General features: G+C 36.7%; 1 protein-coding gene across 2 annotated transcripts in view; it reads right to left on the reverse strand.

Moving 5' to 3' along the window:
- CMPK2 (cytidine/uridine monophosphate kinase 2) overlaps positions 1–24,200 on the reverse strand; it is a 391,806-nt gene that overhangs the window by 79,736 nt on the left and 287,870 nt on the right. The window contains exon 4 of one of the 2 annotated variants that reach the window (XM_044070523.1): positions 18,929–19,976. The exons of the other annotated variant lie outside the window; for it this stretch is intronic. Within the exon in view, the coding sequence (XP_043926458.1) occupies positions 19,061–19,976 (916 nt within the window). The 3' untranslated portion in view covers positions 18,929–19,060. Of the gene's footprint in view, positions 1–18,928; positions 19,977–24,200 lie in introns of those variants that run through there. 2 annotated transcript variants of the gene reach the window in all.

The raw sequence follows: 24,200 nt of genomic DNA on the forward strand, positions 1-24,200 counted from the left end.
ATTGCCCGTACCCATCTGCTTTCAACACTACTCTATGCCTTACCAATACTCACTAACTTGAACAAAACTGATCTCAGCAAAGTCTTTGGCTGCTACAATCAAATTGACAGGTTTGCCACACGAACTCCCAGGACATACCATTGTCAAAACCTACACCTCTTAGGTTGGCTAGAACTCCCCAGGCTAATTCAATTTAATCAACTTACTGTAGCATTCAAGGTCATTAACCATCCAGAAAAAACACCCTCCCTTAAAAACATTATCCATCCCTACAAAAACGCTAAGCCATTTCGTTCCACTACAAAACATTTGGTTCAATCTGTTAAAGCTAACAACATATCTGGAGAATCTTTGCAAATTCAGTAGGCAAAACCTGGAATTCCCTCCCATCTGACCTTACTCTGAACCCCCCTTAATCAGTTCAAAAAAATCTGACCCCTTATTTTAAAACTCACTGGTTATGTCCTTGCTCTAAACTTGACTAAAGCCTCATCTACTTCCATATCCCTGCAAGTTCTTATTCATAGCAACTAACCTCTTACACTAAAGGTTTGAAGAGAGAAACTGTAATATCTTTGCAGATACTCTGTATATAAGCTGCACCTATAGGTTTGATAAGAGAAACTGTAACATATTCGCATATATTTATGTATATAAACTGTACTCTTCATAAGCTTGAAATGTGAGACTGTAACTTATATGTTAATACAATATGTGTGTGCATATACTGTAACTTGCTTGTCTTTATCTGTTTGTAAGTTTGGAGCTTTTCTCCCCGGGCCTCCGCTGAAAATAGACATGTATCCAGTCGGACTATCCCAGTCAACAAATGTAAAATAAATAAATAATAAATAAATAAACACAGTAGTTAATACTAGTGCCATGGCAGAAGTCTGATTTTTATACTGTTGCAGAACACTTTATAGTAGATGGCATTATCAATGTATGTTGAGAAGAAGATGATGTTGGCAGGGCTGTATGAAATTGCTGTGTAGTCATATATGATTCTAAAGCTTTGATCTCCATGAAACCTGAGTGATGACAGTAAGACACACACTCATGCTCTTCTGACTACACACACACACACACACACACGCGCAAACACACACACACACACACACACACACACACACACACACACACACACACACACGTTGACTACAATGAGATTAGAACCCCAACCTAACTAATACACAAGCTGGAGAACACAGTACTTTAACGCAAGCACAATGGCCAAGAACACAGCACTTAATGCAAGTACTACAGCGCAAGTCTTACTTTTATACTGTCACAGAACACTTTATTGCAGATAACAACATCAGAGTAAGTTAGGAAGAAGGTGTTGGGAGGGCTGTATCAAATAGCTGTGTAGTCATGCATGACTGTAAAACTTTGTTCTTCATGAGGCCTGAGTAATGACAGTAGGACACACACTACTGCTCATCTAACTATGGACATATGCAGTTATACATACAGGCACACACACACACAATTTGTCTGCTGTGGAATTTTAACCCTTACCTGATTAATTTTTATCATCTGAGCAACACAGTAGTTAATATTCACACCTTCCCTGAAGTCTGCCTTTTTTTGTCATAGTGGTCTTTAAAGAGGATGACATCATCATTGCAACACATACTGTTACGAGACTGGTGTGCAAAGTGCGGACTTTGGATTTTCTGTTTTGCTTGCAATGTACAGAAATACTTCAAAAGAGAGCTTCTTAGCCTATATGCAATAAGCTGTCAGGAATGCATGTTGCAGAACTGAGGTATACATGTACCTGTTTCATAATATGTTGTGTACATTACACACTCAATCACACATGCATATTTTGTGAACAGCATGAATGCAAGTGTTACTGTAAGAGTGTTCATATTGTGATGAACTGATGTTGACAGTAAGACGTATAAGACAATCTCAGTATATACTATCAGTATAAAGGTTTAACTAATGTAACAATGCAGCTGTGCTCTTTATTTTTGTAGTGTAGTTGACACTGGACCTATTACTGCATCTTGTTTTCAAGTGCATTGGGCAGGGCACACATAAGTCTGAGTAAGTATGTGTTCAGTCAATAACAATTCCCTTCTCTTTTGTTGTGTTTTAAAATGGCTTTTGATGGGATGAAGAATAACTAGGCAATAACCACAGTAATACATGCCAAACACCTCTTTCCACCATGCACCACTGAAAAACTGATTTGTGCAAATGATGGCAAAGTGTTTGCACATGTGAGACTCACATTTAATGAATGTAACTTAAACGTGAGAAGTAGTTGTGCATATATGATATGGCAGAAATAGCTGACAGATACTATGTTGTTCATACTCTAGTTTATATTGGAAATGTTAAGTCATAACTTTTACGAAATTAAAAATTGTTGCTATTGCCTACCCCATTTGCATGGAGTTAAGCAATGAGCAAACGTGATTCTCTGCCTAAATAGGAAAATAGTAATATAGTTATTGGTTCGCCTTCCTTTGCACAAAATTCAAATCCACCTTTCTCAGTCTGTTTACAGATACTGCCAGGATGACATTACACAAGTAAATGTGATACTTCCTACAAATGTGATAAGCAATGACTACAGTGAAGTATGTGTATGTCTTCTACAATTTGTATGATTAATGCTTACCTCTATACAGTTGTGCAACTATTAGGTGTTTTGTAGGCCTCACTACAAAGCACAATTCAATAGTGTGTCCAGTTTTCAACAAATGACAAGGGATGGTACATGTTTTTTTTTTCCTGATAAAAAATTTTATTAAGATCAAAACTAAAACATACAACTGTTATAAAATTGATGCAATAGATAAAAATAAAAAATATTGATACAAAAACAACAATAAACATAACTATTTATAAAAGTGTTCACTACCTATGGATGAAGTTTGCTATTTAATTTAAAAAAATAAAATAAAATGAAACTAGAATAATTTTACTGGTTTACCAGTAGATCATTTATACTTTTCCAATAATTGTAAGTTGTTGTGTTCCTGATGATCTAGCTCTAACTGTCATCATTTCAAATTTAGAGACTTCCATGAGAAGATCTTTAAAGTTTTGAAAAGAAGGGATTTGAGAGGATTTCCAATTTTTAGTGATTTCTTTCCTGGCAATGGATAGAACAGACCATAGAATTTAATATTTTTTTGAATTTACACAATTTGCGACTGGAGTGTTAAACAAAAGTGATTTACTGATTGAAAAATTATCTGTAAAGATAGCTTGTAGGAAGTTATTGATGTCATCCCAAAATTTCTTTAAAAGATGACAATCATAAAATATGTGTGCCAATCTGCATTAATAACTTTCTTACATCTCCAGTATAAAACGTTTTCTTTAGATATCTTGTTGACTTTAAACGGAGTAAGAAATTATCTGTTCAAAAATCTCCAAGTAAAAATTCTCCATTTATGTGAGGATGCAGTTTTACGAGCTGATTGGAGTATACATAATTTATCAGTATCTGAAGGATAAGAATTACTAATGGTAATAAAAGATTTCCAATAATTTTCTGAATGAATATCTAAGTCTGATTTTATTGATTTGTATATGTGAGAGAGACTAATTTTATTAGAGTCATTCTGTTGAATGAGAACCATTAAATACTGTATTAGCCTGGGGAGTATTATTTTAGTTGTAGAAGGAATAAGATTGAACTTATCTTTGATATATTTCCTAGCTTCTTGTAAGTCAAGCCAAGAGGATAAATCAAAATTATTCTCTTCAATAAGAATGTTAAGTGATTTTAACTCATTATTATTCATCATTTGATACCAAACTAGTAAATGTTTTTGTTTAAATAAATACATGTTATGATAATCTGTAGTGAAAATGATATTATGAGTATAGGCTATAGGGAAAATAAGAAATATCCAGTATTCATATAATTTGTGTCTAAGAATAAAGTTTTTGAAAGATTTCAAAATTAAAATTATGTAGTTAGATCTATATAATTGAATGTAATGATATGAAAAAAATTCTTTCAATCTCCAAATAAAAGTATTATTTATTAAGTTTAACATATTAATTTCAAAAGTATTATTAGGATTTTGAGATAAACAAAGAATATAATCTTTCCATTTAGCTGAATATTTACTATCTAGAAGAAGAGTAATAGTTTTAATTATGGATGAAAAAGCATAAAATTCTAGATTAGGCAAAGCAATACCACCATTATCCCAGTTGACCATTTGGATAGATAACGCAGTTCTAGGTTTAATTGGATGCCAGAGGAACTTATTAATGAGAGAATTAAACTTTTTAATTACTATATGGGTAGAGGGTATAGATATAGACTGTATTATATACAAGACTTTAGGAAGTAAAACCATCTTTATAAGTGATAACTTTTCTTCCATTGAGAATCTTATTTTTAACCATGAGCTTGTTACAGATTCTATTATTTGAATACTTTTGTTGAAATTTATTTTAATGTATCTTTTAAGTTATTAGAAATAATTATACCAAGATATGTTATTTGTTGAATTTGAGGTACATATTTCTTAAAATTATCTTGAATGTTGAATTTTTTTGACCAAGAGAATTTGTGTTTTATTATGATTAAATCTAATACCTGAGTTTTTCTGAAACTTGTCCATATTAATAAATAACTCTGTCAAGGTAGGATTGTTACACCCAAAGTAATCAAGATGTCATCTGTAAACAGTTGTATTTTTGATGTTTCATTAAAACCCAAATCATAACCTTTAATGTTAGTATTATCCCTGATCAGATTAGCCCATGGTTCCATAATTAAGGTGAATAAAAGGGGAGATAATGGACAGCCTTGTTTAGTTCCTTTTTCAATAGGTATAAATTGTGAAATATACAACCTATTTTGACATATGCTTGACAACCAGTGTAAAGTTGGGTAAAAGATTGATAATTTTTTTGGAAAAGTTAAGTTCTCTGAGTAGAAATAATAAATACTCCCAGTTTATTGTGTCGAAAGCACAATTGATGTCTAAGCTAATTATAGTTAGCTTATTTTTAAAGTTCTTAACTGATTCTATTAAGGTTAATATTCTCTTAATGTTGTCATATGAGGTTCTGTTAATAATAAAGCCAGTTTGATCAGAGTCTACCAAACTAGGAAGGAAATATTTGAGTCTATTTGCATAAATAGACATAAACATTTTGTAATCTGTATTTAATAAAGAAATCGGCCTGTATGAATTACATTTGGTAGGATCTTTATGCTGTTTTAGAATAGGAGGGATAAAGGTATATTTCCACAATGATGGAATAAAATTTTTAGTTTGGTCTATACAGAAAACTGAGTGTAAAATTGAGAGTGCTTTTGTAGGTAAAATTTTATAAATTTCAGGGATGATATCATCATTACCCGAGGCTTTGTTTTGTTTTAATTTGTTAATTTGTACTTGAATGCCATTAAGGGTTATTTGTCTGTCTAATGATTCAACTTGTTGAACAGTTAACTTTTTTTTGTGTTTTTATTAATGAACGACTTTATATCAGAAATGGAGTTTATTAACTCAGTAGACTGATTAAGTTTAGAAAACAATTCTCTAAATTCATTTAATATGTTATGAAAACCAGAAACCTTTTTCTTTTTTTGAGGTGAATAAAGTTCCTTAATGTGATTAAATTTATTCATTCTTTTAATTTTGTTGGCAAGCATATTTATGGATCTAGGATTTGATGAAAAAGTAATAAATTTAAACTTCTCTAAACTAATCTTTCTCTTATTATCTAAAATCTCAAGATACTTCTTATTTAAAGAATCTATATTTTTTAATAGTTTTATCTTCCTTGTTTTTTAAAAGGTGTAGATTCAAATTATCAAGTTTTGTTTGAATCTCTTTTAACTCTTTATCCCATGTATTTCTATTTTTATACCAATCAATTATCCTACCATATAAGTAGGCTTTCATTGCATCTCATATGAAAATTTCTGAACCAGTAAAGTGTTCCGTCAACAAAATATCAAAAAAGACTGGAAGTGAAGAACTCTGACTCCACGGACTCCAGAAATGCTCGCTGCCCACAAACAATATCCAAACCATTAGCGATGAAGCAAATAGTTTCATAGTTTAGTAGTAGGCTATCTGCCCTGGGGCATTTGCAAGCCTAGCCCTAGAGATGTGGCTTTCGCCACCCCATGTAGTGGTACTAAGGTGTATAGGATAAATTTAGAATACTGTGCCTTTGTCTAGTAGTGACACATTGAAGACCCCCTTACTTATTAAAATTAGTTTACTGTGCCTCTGTTAAGTAGCGACACAGGGGTGACCCCCGGGGTAAACCTACGATCTCCCATCCACTCGTCAAGATTTCTCTTGAAGAGAGTCAGTGAGGGGCTCTGCCTAACATGGACTGGGATTTTGTTCCAGAGTATGGGAAGCCTCTGAGTTATGAATCTGTCTCTCCAGCATGTTCTATTCATGTTTGTACTGAGGTTTAAATCTTTGGCTCTCGTGGTTCTTATGGATTTTGATTTTTTGAGGTGGAGCATGTTCATCAATTCCTGGTTGGACATGGCCTTGTACGTCAAGCACAGATCACCTCTGAGCAGGCGGTATGCTACTGAATAGAGCTGGAGTTTCTTTAGCCTGACAGCATATGACATATGTTGGAGACCCTTGATCCTCTTGGTGAGGTACTTCTGGGGTCTCTCCAGTTGTTGTAAGTGCCGGGTGAGGTACATACCAAATGGGGCATTGTACTCAATCATGGGCCTGATAAGGGAGGAGTACAGGGGCACGATGACCTCCTTTGATCTGGATGTTAACCCCTTCATGATAAGGTGGGCAAGGTAGAAAGTCTTTCTAACCACTTTGGCAACGTGGGTGTCAAATGAGAGGTCACTATCAACTTGGGTCCCCAGGTCTCTGATTACTTTTTCGGTACTCAGTGGGTTACTGTCTATGTGATAATTTGTGGGTATTTTGTTTTTCCCAAAGGGAATGACTATACATTTCTTGGCATTCAGTTTAAGGCCGTGATTCCGGCACCAGTTGTCCGTTTCGGTGAGGCCTTTCTGTAGGATGTATGTGTCAGCTGGTGTATCGACTATGGCGCCTAGTTTGCAGTCACCTGCAAACTTTGTCAGCCACAACCCTCCCATGTTTGCTTTCACATCTGAGAAGTAAATGCCGAACAAGAGGGGTCCCAGGACAGAGCCCTGTGGGACACCACTTGTGACTGGCTTTGAGTCTGACATGGCTCCCACAATCTTGACTTTATGGGTTCTGTTCTTTAGCCAGTTTGCAATCCATCTTGTGACATATGAATTTACATTTAAGCTGTTTAGCTTCTCTATGATCCCCGAGTGGGGTATTGTGTCGAAGGCTTTAGCCAAGTCCAGGTAGGCTGTATGGACTGCCTTGCCCTCATCAATGGCTCTAGTGACTGTTTCAAAAAAGTCAACCAGGTTCAAAAGGCAGGATCTGCCCTTTACAAAGCCGAACTGGGTGGTATCAAGTGTCTGCAGGTCCCCAATGTCGTTGTTTATGAGTTCCATAATAATTCTTTCCATAGCTTTGCAAGCCAGGCTGGTCAAGCTTATGGGGTGGTAGTTCCCAGGGTCTGTAGTGTAGCCTCACTTGTGGAGTGGGACCACTGTTGCTGTACGCCAGTGTTCAGGTACATATCCTGTAGTAAGGCTAAGGTTAAATAACATTTTTATATGCGGGTTTAGCTCCTCTTGGAGTTCACGTATCACGCAGCCGGGGATACCATCAGGTCCCATAGATGCTGTGTTTTTTGCTTTGCTGAGGGCGGTTCTCACCTGGGCATCAGAGATGACAGGGAGGTTACATTCAGCTGGGATGAGTATTTCTTCTTTTGGAGGTGAGGGAGGGGAGAAATTTGCACTGAACCTGTCTGCCAGAATGTGGGCAATATCTGTGGGTTCAGTAAATTTTTTGTCATTGTGTACTAACTCTGAGCATATCTGAGTGTTTCCGCCCAGGTTTCTAACATAACTGAAGAATGCCTTGTGGTTATCTTTAGTGTCCTTGGCGATTTTTCTCTCAAAGTTGGCCTTGGATATTTTTATGAGAGAACGTAGCTTTCTACTAGTGCTGATCAGAGATGCCTTCCCTTTATGGGATTTTGCTCTGTCTTGCAGTAGCTTCCTTCTTTTGTTATACAATTTGTTTATGGCTGGGGTCCACCAGACAGGACGCTTTCCTTTGGTGGAGAGGGTCTTGGTTTTATTTGGGATTGCACAATCCATGCATTCTTGGAGATGTCCGTAGAAAGCATTTGTGTAGGATTCAGCATTGTGGGATGTGGTTTCCATTGGCCCTGTGGGCTTAAATGATAGCATCTCAGTCTTGAGAAATGTAAAGTCGGCTTTTGAGAAGTTTCTCACTGTAGTCTTTTGTGCTGGGGGTGGAGGTGGTAAATGTATATCCAGAGTGATTAGTTTGTGGTCAGATCTCACCAGTGAGGGCAATACTTCCGGTGTGGAGCATTTTGTCCCCATGTTTGTGATGACCAGGTCTAGTATATTATCCCCCCTTGTGGGAGAGGTGACTAGCTGTTCCATTGCATTTGAGTTTATGAATTCCAGAAACCTTTGGGCTAGGGTGTTAGGGCTAGAATAGTGCACCCAGTCTATGTTAGGATAGTTGAAGTCTCCCAATATGATGGTATTTGGTAAGACATTCATATCTTCCAATGTCTTCAGGAAGGCTGAGTGGGGTTCTTGAGATTGGGAGGGTGGTCTGTAACATGCAACCAGTTGTATAGCAGTTTTGCCTATGGTTAGCTGCACCTGGATGGTCTCCGATGCTTCATGAGTTGCCATTAACCTAGAGGTGTGGGTATCCTTGATGAATATGGACACTCCCCGTCCCTTTGTGGTTCGGCCCGTGTTTTGGGGCCGAAAAGCATGATTTGAGGTAAAGCCTGGTAGCGCTGGGGTGCTCTCAGGAGCCTTGAACCAGGTCTCGGTTACAGCGCAGACATCGATGTTCTCCATACTGAGGAGTGCTTCGAGAGCCTGCATCTTGAGATTTAGACTTCTGGCGTTGAGCAGCATTACCCTTAATTTTTTCCATTTTGTTTTCTAAGGAGGTGGGTTCGTCTTTTGAGCCTTGCCTAAAAAGGCACTATGGGGGTGGCAAGAGCCTTAGCCTATATCCGGAAGCCCAGTGGTGACAGGTGCAAGCCGTCCCTTGCGAAGCAGCGTGGCTTGTCCAGCATGTCATCCCAAGCAGACAGACATTGGATCCCCCTAGAATGACACCAGTAATTGAGCCAATTATTAAAGCTGATCATCTTGTCTTTGTATTGTGGCATCATTCTTGGTGAGGGCAGGATGCTGCTCAGGGTCAGGGTCATACCAGCCTGGGCTACATAATCAGAGAGCTCCTCTATGTCTCTTTTCATGTAGTCCAAGGAGGTACGTCTCAGGTCATTCACACTGGCATGGACAATGACGGAGTCATATTTGTACATGCTTTTGAGTGACCTGAGTGCGTGTGTTATATGGCGGATCCTAGCCCCCGATAGACAGCTTACCATTACCCTCTCCTTGCTCAGCCTGGTAAGTGGGATGTCAGTGTGTCTGACTATAGAGTCACCTATCACTAGTGTATCAGGCATAGTGTTTGGCCTTAAGGGCTGTGATTTATTGACACACCGATTTATTGAAGTATGTGTTGCATGTGTTATGTTTTGAGGTGGTGGATTTTTGGGTGTCTGCTTTGGGAGCCTCTGTTGTTTTGGTAAGTTTTTTAATAGAGCCTCCGAGTATGTTTTTGTGTTATTATGTGCTTGATTTGCAGTTGGGGTAGGTCTATGTGTGACTGGGTTTGTTGTGTGTGTGGTTACCTTCTCCTCCTATCTGGTCTTGCCAGTCCTGAGTTGAGAGAGTTCAGCCTCCAGTTTGGCTATATAGTTGCATCTCTCACATGTATTTGTGTTTGTTGGGAGGAGGAGAGGGTTGTCTGTGTATATGAGACAATTATAGCATTGTCTCAAGATTCCCAGATTAACCAGCTGAGCAGGAGAAGATGCTAGCAATCTACCACTCGACATGCTAGAATATTATAAGAGAGTGCTGTGCCTTTAAGGGAAGTGGTAGGGTGGTAGGTGGATGTAGTGCTACTCGAGTTTGAGAGTGCTTGCTTAGAAGAGAAGCTTTGAGAACAAGTGCTATGCTTATAATATAACAAGTAGACTGGTTATTCTAAGAGTAGAGCTTTCTAAGGGAAAATTTGAAGAGCAGACTTGGCGGAGCCAGTAAACGTTTAACCCTGTTTAACCGGCACTGCGCTATGCGCAATCAGCAAAGCAGCTAATGCGGATTTTAAACAGGGAACTTCAAAAGAACTAGAAATGGTCCAAAACAACCAATTACTACAGCTCTTGTGCTGAGATCACTCCTTCAGGGACAGATAGGCTGCTCAAGGCTGTGTAAAAACACACCAACCACTTGAATGGTTAAAAAATCTTCATTTAATATTCCATGAGTTAAGCGCTTTCACTCACACAACTGTGAGTTTCATCAGAACAACTATAAAAAGAGAGAGTGCAGTTTAAATACTCTGTTTGGCACCAAATCTATATGTATTAAAGTGACAAGGTGCACAAAAGATTCTGTACTTAAAATACCTCGTACGCATCACCTAATGTTACCTAAAACACTTATTTACAACCAAACGTCTTGTTATTAATGTAAAATAATATCTACAAATATAACATCAATAAAAATGTCAAAAAAATATATAACAACCATCACTATATTCAAATGCATTATAAACTAACACATTCTGATTGTTCACATAAAAAATGAAAAATAACACAATCCCCTACAAGTGTACATACTTATTCTAAAAAAGTGAAAATTATTACAATCATCAAACATCCAAAATGTTATTAAAATTTTCATATGTTATATACAAAAAATGGTTAAGCAATGACGTCCTTGTGTATCATAAACTTGACCTTGTCTAAATACAAAAATTGTGTTAATGAATTTATTTAATGGATAATAATGGTTTAATGGTTAGGTAATCATTGAGCCCCGGAGGAGTTGAGGCATCACTAAATAGCTGACACCATAGTTCCTTATAAGCCAATATTGCCTTAATGTTGCCTCCCCTAGGGTCAAGGGCAACATTTTCCAAAATGGCAAACTTAAAAGAGTGCTCTACCCCCTGCTTCTCTACATGTCTGTATACAGCATTGTTCACATCCTTCCTCCTGATACTATATAGGTGTGCATAAATGCATTTTTTAAAATTCATTTCAGTCTTCCCTATATAGTATCCCGGGCAAACTCCACATTTTGCCAAATAAATGACAAATTTAGAGTTACAGTTACCTTGTTTGAATCTTATTCTAGTTCTATTGACATTGCTTAAAACAATTCCTTCCTCATTTATTGCCTGACATTGACTGCAACTGCCACATTTTGATGTGTTCTTCTTAGCACTGTCCTTTCCTTTGCCCATTATTCCTCTTTCAAAATACATCTTGATGTTACAACCCATCTTGTATACAAATGTAGGTTTAGGACTCAATATGTCTGCTATTTCTTGGTCCACCATCACAACATTCCAATTATTTATTAAGATATCCTTTATTTTTGTTAGTGTGTGGACCATACTCTAACACACAAGCTCTACTGTAGTCCCCTTTATTGTCTGTGTGATTGATGTCAGACCTTTCCATCATGTTAGTAATCCTCCCTTTGCTATTTGCTCCTAATAATGGGGTGTATTTGTGTCCCCATTCCTTAATAACATAATTCTTCACATCTTTCATCATATTTCTGTTATACCCCCTTTCTTTGAATAATTCAGTAATAAAATCCAGTTCTTCCATCATCTCTTTGTATTCTGAAGTCATCCTAATTGCTCTAATGCACTGTCCTTTGTATATATTATATAATAGTTTTCTAGGATGGTTACTAGTGTATTCCAAATATCCATTTGTGAATGTACTTTTTCTGTGTATTCTAGACTTAAAACATTTGTCACCATTGGAAATGAATGTATCTAAATAGGCTATACCTTCTTTACTACTAATAGACGTGAACTTGAGGAATTCACTACTTTGATTTAAATAGTTCAAAAAATTATTTAAGACTACCTGATTACCTTCCCATAAGATGTATATGTCATCTAGGAACCGTGAGTAGTATCTAACATACTTGTAGTAGTCACTTTTGAACACTACTGTCTCTTCCCAATCTAACATTACCAAATTGGAAAATATGGGGGCATAAGCTGCCCCCATAGCCACTCCCTTAGTTTGCCTGAAATGTTCACCTTCATATAATATGTAATTGTGATCAAGAACTAAAGACATCAGTTCAAGAATCAAGCAGACCTTATCCCATTCTAGGTCACTATATTTTCTAATACTATTAATGAAGGCATACCTTCCACCTTGGGAATACATGAAAACAAATCTACAACATCAGTGGTGACGTATATAAGTCCTTCCTTCCAGATGTCAACAGGGTAATTCTTTAAAAACTCCCATGAGTCTTTAACCATATGAGTAATCTTCCCATACATATGTTTTAACATAGTATCCACAGCAACTCTTAGATTTACTACCTGAAATTATAGGACGAAATGGTGGATTACTAACATTCTTATGTATCTTGGGTATCCCCACCAAAGTTGCCAGTTTGGGATATTCTACTTTCAAAATGTTGTAGATGTCTTCCGTAATCCTTCTATCAATAAGAAATTCCTCCACATGCAAATCTATATGTCTGTGTGCAATGTTGATTTCATTAATAGAGACTATCTCATAATTGCCTGATAGATGTAAAATCTCATACATTTTGGAGGTGTATTCCAAACTGTCATATATTACTACACCACCTCCTTTATCTGGTTTCATTACCCGAATACGTTTGTCTTCTGTCAGGTCTTTCAAGATTTTAATCTCATCTGTGGTTAAATTACTTCTAGGTTTTTTACCCAATAACTTGTTCTGCAACTGGTAAATCTGTTTGGTTACCAGTCTGTAATAAACCAACACATTTGGATGCATGGGAGGAACATAACAACTTTTCTTCCTAAGTATGCTTGGGCCACTTGTCCTTTGTTCAGTGTCTATTTTAGTATCCTTGAACAAGATGGCTAAATTAATTTTCACTTAAACAATCCACTAATCTAAAACATGCAGTGGGAATATATTTCATTCCCTTAGAAAGCAAGTAAAAATGTGCTTTTTCTAATGGAAGATGTGTGTGGTTATATATGTTAAAGTTCTTGTAAATAAAATAATACCTTTTGTGGTAATACCCTGATCTGTATGTAGGTCTTGGTAGTAACAACGTGTAATATTATACCCCCCTTCTCCCCCATTCACTGTATTGTTCCTGTGTGTTCCATCCACTTGATGTGAAGAATTTTTCTTCCATTTTCCTTCTCTTTTCCAATCTATGTGCTTTTTGTGTTGCCAACCCTGATGAAAATTTGATCTGTTATCATGGTTGTAAGTGTCCACATTCTCATATGTCCTACTACTGTTACTGTAGATGTCCTTGACATTATTAGCTTTATGTTTACTTTCTCCCCACTGATAAGCATGACCCTTGTTGTACTGTTCAATATCTCTTTTAATCTTTTTACATTTTTTATTATAAATCTTCTGGGTTTTATGATCGGCTATCTCAAATTGCTTTACATACAATTTCTCCCACTGTGGGAATAATAAATCATTAAGAATCATTTCATTCAACCATTCCACTTCTTTCATATATTTACACAGCTTTTCATCATTAAACTTGATTAATAACTGCATATACTGAAAACCGAATTGATCAAACAATTGATTAAATTAACATTTAGTGTTGTCAGTAATGTCAACCCCCATAGGGTGCTTGAAAAATCGTAACCCCATAGGAACAATTTTAGAATTAATACATTTAAACAGATATGCATTGTCTAATTTTAAGTCTAAATTAAGTTCAATTTTTCCCCAGTGTGAAAATGAAATCTCTCAAAGTGCCCTTCTGTATGGATGGGTTTAAACTGCTCATTACCACAATCACTGTTCACATTGTCAACTGCACAATAATTGTCCAAAATCTTCTTTAAATGAGATTCATTGTTACCCCCCCCCCCCGTCTTTCCCCATTGTCTGTAGCACCACACTGAACACTAGCTTTGACAGTACCTTTATCAACAGGGACCTTGACATTAGTATTAAAATATGTTCTCATAGGCTGCGACCTCTTAGGCTTAGTGCCTGTCCATTTCGCCTCTTCATCTTGTTCACCAAAAGAAAAATCAAAGGTGAAATCAGTTGTGCCCAGCTTACTGTTGTTACAAGGTTCTGCTTGGAACTGAGAAGCAGATAAATCAATGGCCGTTGTGCTTTTGTGTCCGATACCCTGTCCGTTAGGAATCTCTGGTGAAGATGTCACCATATTAGAACCATCACTGGGTCTACACAGACCATCACCATTGCCTGTCCCATACAATGAGGTATATCTCATGTCGGCTGTGCCATTGAACATAGGTAAACCACTACCGTGAGAGAAAATGATAGTGCGAGTTTCTTCGTTAGTAGTGCCTGCTACATTAGCTCCAACTGTAGAAAATAGGGCTAAAAGTTTGCTCACATCACCCATGAGCATGGAAACGTCTGCCTGAAGTTTCCTGACTTCTTCTCTCCTGATAGGTGAAGGAACAAACGAAGCGTCTTGGTCGGACTCCATGGCATACAACTCCTGAACCAGTAAAGCATTCCGTCAACAAAATACCAAAAAAGACTGGAAGTGAAGAACGCTGACTCCACGGACTCCAGAAACGCTCGCTGCCCACAAACAATATCCAAACCACTAGCGATGATGCAAATACTGTGTAAAAACACACCAACCACTTGAATGGTTAAAAAATCTTCATTTAATATTCCATGAGTTAAGCGCTTTCAGAACAACTATAAAAAGAGAGAGTGCAGTTTAAATACTCAATTTGGCGCCAAATCTATATGTAGAGTACCTCGATGATTGCCTAACCATTAAACCATTATTATCCATTAAATAAATTCATTAACACAATTTTTGTATTTAGACAAGGTCAAGCTTTTGACACACAAGGACGTCATTGCTTAACCATTTTTTGTACATAACATATGAAGATTTTAATAACATTTTGTATGTTTGATGACTGTAGTAATTTTCAATTTTTTTAAAAATAAGTATGTACACTTGTAGGGGATTATGTGTTATTTTTTTATTTTTTATGTGAACAATCAGAATGTGTTAGTTTATAATGCATTTGAATATAGTGATGGTTGTTATATATTTTTTGACATTTTTATTGATGTTATATTTGTAGATATTAGTTTACATTAATAACAGGACATTTAGTTGTAAATAAGTGTTTTAGGTGACATTAGATGAAGCGTACAAGGTATTTTAAGTACAGAATCTTTTGTGCACCTTGTCACTTTAATACATAGATTTGGTGCCAAACGGAGTATTTAAACTGCACTCTCTCTTTTTATAGTTGTTCTGATGAAGCTTCTAGTTGTGTGAGCGAAAGCGCTTAACTCATGGAATATTAAATGAAGATTTTTTTAACCATACAAGTCATTGGTGTGTTTTTGCACAGTATTTGCATCATCACTACTGGTTTGGATATTGTTTGTGGGCAGCGAGCGTTTCTGGAGTTCATGGAGTCAGCGTCCTTCACTTCCAGTCCATATGAAAATTTTGGAAGTGTCTTTAGTGGTATTGAGCTCGTTAAAGTTTTGAACTTCTGTAGATATGAAGGATTTAAAATCATTCAATTTAGAGATGTAGGCTGGAATCCTCTTTATCTGAGCATTATATAATGAGTAAATAGATAAGTCAGAGGTTATAGAATTATGATCAGAGAGTTGACATGCAAACACCTTAACATTGGATAAAGAATCAACTAAATTATTAGAAATAAAAACTCTGTTTATCCTTGAGAATGAGTTATGCCTGTGAGAAAAAAAGTATAGAATAATGATTTAGTATCTGCATAGTTATTTATATCTCTCAAACAAAAGGAATCAGTAAATTATTTTAATAACCTGGCAGTGGATGAAATCCTATTTCTAGTGAAGGTAGAGTCTTTACTATTAAAAATACAATGAAAATCACCAGCTAGAATTGTGTTGCCTTTTCAAAATTGAGTAATGTGTTCTATATGCTGCTGTGCTGTTTTATGCCCAAAGACAGGAATCCAATATATGTTAAATAATGTAAATATTTTACTATTAAATTCTATTGTGACGGATGCTACCATACCTTTATTATCTTGGTATGTATCTATTATTCTAGGAACAGGGAGTCTGTTATTCCATAATATTGCAACACCTCTTTTTTTTTAACATGTTCAGAACTAACTAACAGAGAGAATGATTTACAGTCTAATTTGGTAATGTCATCCGATATCAAATGGGTTTCTTGTAAGAAAATCAGTTGAGAATTTTGAAGTTTAAGATATTTAATTAAAGATCTCCTCTTGTTTGGATTGTTTAAACCATTCACATTAAGTGAAATGCAATGTAAGGAAGTCATGATTTAAATTGTTTGCATAATAATACATTCTAACTCTTAAGTGTTATTAGTTGTTTGACTGCTAATATATAAGATAGATATAGGGAACACAACAATAATTATATAAATCATATAATAAGGTAGTAAAACCAAAGATAAGTTTAAATAGTGGTCATTTATGTAAGTTGTAGTAAACATCAATAACAATATTTTCAAAAATATATAACATAAACTATTAATTAAGAAAAAACCCCAAATCCTTCTGGAGTTAAAAACTCCTAATTTGAGTGACATCAGTCACTCAAATTGTCTTTCAAACTAGCAGCAAATTACAGTCAGGAACTGCTTAGTTATGATCTTAGATATATTAATACAGTATGACATAACAAAAATCCAATAAACCATTTATAAGTGGTATATAGTACTATGGTACTACATACTAGAAATAGACAATGAATACCAATACCAGTCTGTTAATAGATACTGCAATGTTTGTAAATGCATAGTCCGTAGCAAGATGTAAAGACAGTACAAGAGTAATATAAATAGAATATTTCTGGGAATAATAAAAAATATATGACACTAAAGACTAGTGAGCTACCTTCATTATATTCTATCTTACTCTTCCACTCCCTATAACATGTTACCACATTTCACTAAGACCACGCTCTGAAATGAATTGTAAGATGTCATGAAGTGATGAGTCAAGAAAAATAGGTTAAAGAATGTGGTATTTAACAAACAACATTAAAATTATCATTCTAAAAAAAAAAAAATAAAAAAGATATTTCAGATAAACTATATAAAAGACAATGCCGTAAAATGTAACTGTTGTATCACTTACATTCTAGAAACAAAAATAAAAATAATACCATAAACAATAAGATACTCAATTATGTCAGAATAAGTAGAGAGATGAAACAGCTTTGTTACTAAAAAATGAATAATTTGTTATGTATTAAAAAACACTGCAGTATGCAACAAAAGACAGATACATTAATTATTATAATATAAAAAAGAACAAACCAATGCTTGTTTCTATTCTCTTTTCCTTCTTTCCTCCTCCCTCCCTTCCACTTTTAAAAAGCCATGTAATTAAAACTTATATTGTTGAGATACGACAGTATGTTAGCAAGTTAGCATTTCCTTTTTTTAAACTCTACTTTTCAAATCTTCTTTTTTTTTTAATCTCTCATTCCCCATCCTTCCTTTTCCTTTAAAACAAAAAACAAAATGCATAGCAAAAACAATAAGAATGGATTATAAAAAGTATTAAAACTGATAGTGAAAATAAAATAAGCAACAGTTCAATTTTATATTTATATATAGATCATCGAAGTCCAAGAATAATCAATACTTGTGGGACTAAATATAGTACCTTGCTATATGGCTCTCAAGTTTCTTTAGTTTTCCTTCTTTCACTTTTCCTTATGACATTCTACTGTCCTTTCCCTGCTCTTCCTCTAACAGTTCTGTGATGGCATAGTATCACTATTTAGATCAAAATGATAATAATGTGATGAACAAGTAACCGATAGGTTGATACTAACAAGATAACATTCAAATATTACAGACAACTGTAAATAAGTATTGTTTTGATCTTCTGTTTAGATGAATGACAAATCATACACTGAGTGCTTCGATAAAAAGGTCGGAGTGCTGATGACATCATTCTGCGTCGGAAAGTCAACTAACAGCTGATCTTCAGTCAACAAACTTGAACAGCTAGCTGGAAGCTGCAGCGGGAAAAAAGGTGAGCGAGACATGCAGAACAACATCCAACAACTCCAGGAAGTGCTTGAGACATCACGGATACACCAAGAGCAATACGCAATTGTCGCCGCATGAATCAAATCCAAGCACTAATACACAAGATAGCAAAATGAAGCAAAAAAAAAAAACAACAAACAAATAAACCCACAGAGAATCCCACAAGAAAGTCCATGGCCAACACAAGATCTCCCCAAAAACAATGGGACACTAAAAAGATAGCATCCATCAAACAAATCTAACAAACCCCAGCATATACACACAAAAGCCCATTCAAATAACTCGGCCAACAACTCTAACCCATCAGCAATACATCAGAGCTACAAAACAAAATAGCCAAGACCCACAGACTTTAAAAAAGGAAAGAATCACTCAGACTGAAAAAAACAATAAAAAGTGAGAACCAGTACACCACAATGCATATAGCCCACTCCTACAGTCCGAATGTAACTGTAAAATAGCAGCGTAACCAACCAAGTAACCGCTAGTTGCAAAGGACAAGATATGAACTGTCAAAAGCAGGAGAACATAAATTCCTTTTATCTTATATGTGAATGAATTATATCATGTGAAGGAAATTCTATGTCAAGTTAATGAACTAAACACTAATATTATTAGATCATAATGTAACTTGAGGTTAATAATTGAATATGAAGCAAATAGCATAAAATTAAGTAGTTCATAACACAAACCAGTGAAGAAGGAAAAAATGCAATTACAACACTCACCTGTTGAACCATTTTCATCTCACAAGACTTCTGGGTTATGTAAAAAAAAAACAAAATAAAATAGAGCTCAAGTCATTTATTTTTTTTTTAGCTTCTTTTTGTGGTCTAGAGATTTCCAGGAACCATTTTCCACTAATCTCTTGAGGTTAGTGGAAGCCCAGTCCATATCATCCAGGATTTTATTTGATTTTATATATGCGATGGCTTTTTCAAGTTTATCAAAAATCTTGGGACCGCCTTGAAGAAAGATTTTTAGCTTTGCTGGAAAAACTAAATGTGTTTTAATTTGTGTTTCTTTTTTAAGTTCTTTGAGTAATGGCAAGAATAATTTCCTTCTGGCTATTACTGAAGAAGAATAGTCATTGTCAAACTGGATAACATTATCTTTAAATTTGATGGGAGATTTGGACCATGCTGTCTTCAGGACAATTTCTTTGTCATAAGAGGACAAAAATCTGACTATGACGGATCTTGTGGTGTCAGCTTTATTAATTTTTGATGAAGACAAAGATCTGTGAGCCCTTTCAATTCCATATGAAAGGGCTTCTGGAAGCTGCAGGATCTCTGGTAACCATGATGTTAAAAATTTCTCCATATTATTATCTTCCACATTTTCCGGCAACCCGAAGATTCTGATATTGTTTCTTCGAGATCTGTTCTCTAGATCATCTATTTTTGCTGACAGTAGGGAGTTTTGCTTTAAAAGGCTTTCTAGATTGTGTTCATTTACCTGAATTCTAGAGTCCATGTCATTTAAAGATGTTTCTATTCCATTGATTTGTTCTTTTTGTTGTCTAAGATCTAGATGAATAGTTTCCATTTGTTGAGAAGATTTTTCCTTAAAGTTTTCCAAGTTCAAGTCCAATTTGTCAATTTTTGTAGAGAGATCTTGAATGGTAGAAAGTAAAGTTTGTAGTTCCTTTTTTAATGAGATATCCTGGTGTGAAGATTTAGAGAAGCTCATACTGTTAACTGATGACAGAAACTTGACTCTAATATTTTGACAAGAAAATATAAAAAAATACAAAAATTGAGATACTATCTAAAAAGACTTTAAGAATAAACTAAATGTGTAAAAAAAAACAACGTATTAGATAGATATTCCAAATTTTCCTGTCATAAAAGATATGAAAAGGCAGAGCTGACAGAAAATGCTGCTACTCAAGGCTCATCCTTAGCCACGCCCCCTCGGATGGTACATATTTTGAAATGATTATTTCTGGCTCAGCAGATATGTTAACTATTTGTGTATGGCCATATATCCTGAAAAGTGTGTACTGTATGCTTTGCCACAGTAAAGACAGTTTGCACATGACAGTCATGTAGATTTCATCCATAACCACCCGAACATGTCACAAACATAATCCTACAGATGATTTTAAAAAAATCCACAGTACATGAGCAATGATAAACTATTGCATTAAGGTAACATGTTAATATTATGCATCAGCATAGTCAAGTCAGTCTGAAGACACCATCCATCAACCTAATAGATAAACACACATACAAAGTATATGGATGGCTGACATGAATACAAGGAGAGATGAACATATACCTAGCAGTGTTTGTTTTAGTCGAACATTAATGGTCATGTTTTTGGTCTGCTGCCATTATTACCATTACATGTTGTGTAGCATGAAGTGTGACATAAGGTTAGATAAGGTTTAGGAGAGGGACAAAAGGCATAGGACAAGCAGAACAAGCTTAGCTAAATATTTGATAGCAGTGGGGATGGATATCACTTCAAATACACATTTGTAGGCAGTAATCAATATATCCCCAACAGAAATCATAATGTTTGAAATTAACATGTCTGTGATAAAATATGTAATACACATATATCATCACAGTACGAAATGATGAGAGATGCATCTGGACTCAAACACTTGAAGCTACTGTAAACAGAAAAAATCAATCAAGTGATTTATATCAACACTCCAGATAAGAATCTGCATTGTGCTACATTCATCAGCCTAAATAACTGCCACAGTAAATGTTTCAAACCACTGCCTTTACTCTAGTTATTAAGAGGACATGCACTTGTACTTTCTCAGTTGGTTGTATATGTGTGGCTTACATATATAGTGGAATGATTGATCACAATACCATTTATGAATATGTTTGCACAAATGCAACTCTGTATTCTCTTTCTATTGTGTTCATTCTTCAATTATCTCTGCTGTAATCTTAGGCATGCAGTCTGTAGTGCATTTTCTATAATTCTCCTTTAACTGTATGATTAAAAACTACATGACAGTAAAAAAAAATACTTAGGTTCATAGGTAGGTACTAGACTATTGGCCCTAGGGCCTATACAAGCCCAGCCAAAAAGGTACCCTGGCTTTTGCCACCCAAGAAAATTATTTTCCTGTGCCACAGTCGAGCAGAGCAACAGAAGTAATCCCCGGAGTGAATTTCCTATTTCCCATCCAATCATCAAGATTTTTCTTGAAGAGTGCTAATGAGGAGCTTTGTTTGATATAGATAGGTAGTTTGTCCAGAGTATAGGAAGTCTCTGGGACAGGAATCTATCCCTCCAGCATGTTCTGTTTACTGTGTTGACAAGGTTTAGGTCCCTAGGGCATGTAGCTCGGAGGGATTGGGATTTCTTTAAGTGGAGCATGTCTAACAGCTCTGGGTTTGACATAGCTTTGTATGTAAGGTAGAGATCACCTCTGAGTAAGCGATATGCGACGGAGTAAAGCTGGAGTTTTTTTAGACGGTCTGTGTAGGGCATTTGTTTGAGGCCAGTAATCCTCTTTGTGAGGTATTTCTGCTGCCTTTCCAGTTGTTGTAGATGTCTTGTGAGGTACATACCAAAAAGGGCATTGTACTCTATAATGGGGCTAATGAGTGATGAGCAGAGGGGAACAATGACCTCTTTTTTTCTGGATGGGAAACCTTTTGTAAAAAGGTGTGCCATGTAGAAGGATTTCCTGACTACTGTGGCAATGTGATTATCAAAGGAGAGACTACTGTCCACCTGTGTCCCAATGTCTCTTATCACACTTTAGGTGTTAAGTATACTACTGCCTATGTTGTAGTTCATGGTTACAGAGTTTTTACCAAAGAGGATGACAATGCACTTTTTGGCATTGAGCTTGAGGCCATGGCTTTGACACCAGGCATCTGTCTCAGTGAGGCCCTTTTGTAGGATGTCCACATCGTTAGGAGTTTCGATTATGGCTCCTAGTTTGCAGTCATCTGCGAAATTCGTTAGCCAAAGACCTTCTGTGTTAGCCTGTACTTCAGAGAAGTAGATACCAAACAGGAGAGGACCCAGGAATGAACCCTGTGGTACTCCACTTGTTACTGATCTGAAGTTGGATTTGAAGTCTGCTACTTTCACAGTGTGGGTACTGTCAGTGAGCCAGTTGGCAACCCATCTTGTGACATTTATTTTTATTTATTTATTTAACATTTGTTGACCGGGAAAGTCCGACTAGGTTCCACAGATCCTGTTTTCAGCGGAGGCCCGGGGAGAAATGCTCCAGACACATGTCTTTAGAATGTGGGAGGAAACCGGAGTACCCGGAGGAAACCCACGCAAACGCAGGGAGAACATGCAAACTCCGCACAGAAGGCACCCCGGCCGAGAATCAAACCAGAGAACCTCTTGCTGTGAGGTGACAGCATTAACCGCTGCACCACTGTGCCGCCCGACATAGGGATTTATACCTAGTTTAGTGAGTTTATCTATAATTACAGATTGGGGGATGATGTTGAAAGCCTTGGCAAGATCTAGATAGGCTGTGTTAACAACCTTACCCTCGTCTACGGCTTTGGTGACTGCTTCAAAGAAGTCTATCAGGTTTAGGAGACAAGATCTGCCTTTTACAAACCCGAACTGGGTGGGGTCCAGAGTTTGCAGATTACCAGTGCCTTTGTTTATCAGTTCCATGATGATATGTTCCATGGCCTTGCAGACCAGGCTCGTTAGGCTAAACGGGTGGTAGTTCCCGGGGTCTGTGGTGGCTCCCCCCTTGTGGAGTGGGATAACCGTTGCTGTGCGCCATTCAGTGGGTACAAAGCCTGAGGTGAGGCTATGATTGAACATGGTACTTAGGTGGGGTGCCAGTTCGTTCTGTAGTTCGTGTAGAATGCAGCCTGGGATGTTGTCTGGTCCCACGGATGCTGTGTTCTTGGCTTTGGAGAGTGTGTTTTTTACCTGTGCAGCCGTGATTACTGGAATTTTGCATTCTTCCAGTATAGAGATGGGCCCTTTAGGGGGTGAGAGGTGAGAGGGGGGGTAAAGTTAGCAATGAAACTATCTGCCAGGATGTTGGCAATATCAGTTGGGTCTGTATATTTTGTGCCATTGTTCTGTAATTCAGAGCAGATCTGAGTGTTGCCATTGAGATTCTTGACATAGCTATAGAATGCTTTGTGGTTGTCTTTAGAATCAGTGGCAATTTTGTTTTCGTAACTAGCTTTGGAGGATTTTATCAGGGATCACAGCTTCTTACTGAGGCTGACCAGGGAGCTCCTCCTCTCATGGGATTTTACTCTCTTTTGCAACAGTTTCTTCCTTTTGTTGTACAGTTTGTTTATGGCTGGGGACCACCAGATTGACTTCCTTTTTTTGGAGGATAGCGCCTTGGTTCTGTTTGGAATAGCACGATCCATGCACTCGTGTAAGTGCTTATAAAGTGCAATTGTGTAGGATTCAGTAGTCGTAACTGTATTGTCCATCTGCATGGGTGTCATGAAGTTCATCACTTCTGTCTTAAGAAGCATGAAGTTGGCTTTGGAGAAATTTTTTACCATGGTTTCCTTAATGGGGGGTGGGGGCAGGATGTGGGTATCTAGGGTGATTAGCTTATGGTCAGATCGGACCAATGAGGCGTTGATTTCAGGTGTGGAACGCTGGTCACTCATGATGGTAATGACTAGATCTAGGATACTGTTGCCCCTGGTGGGGGTGTGGATAAGCTGATCCAGGCACTGGAGTTTATGAATTCCAGAAAGCGTTGAGCGAAGGAGTTGGTACAAGATTAGTTTTCCCAGTTAATGGTGGGGTAGTTGAAATCGCCCATTATTAGGGTGTTTGGTTGAACCCTAATATTTTCCAGTACATCAAGAAAAGAGGAGTGGGAATCCTGGGGCATGGTGGGGGATCTGTAGCAAGCTACAATTTGGATTGCAGTTTTGCCCAGAGTTAGCTGCACTTGGATAACCTCAGATGCATTATGCAGAGCAACTGGCCTGGAGATGTG

The sequence above is a fragment of the Protopterus annectens genome, chromosome 1.part0, assembly GCF_019279795.1.
Source record: "Protopterus annectens isolate FY-2018-M chromosome 1.part0, PAN1.0, whole genome shotgun sequence".
Taxonomy (NCBI): domain Eukaryota; kingdom Metazoa; phylum Chordata; order Ceratodontiformes; family Protopteridae; genus Protopterus; species Protopterus annectens.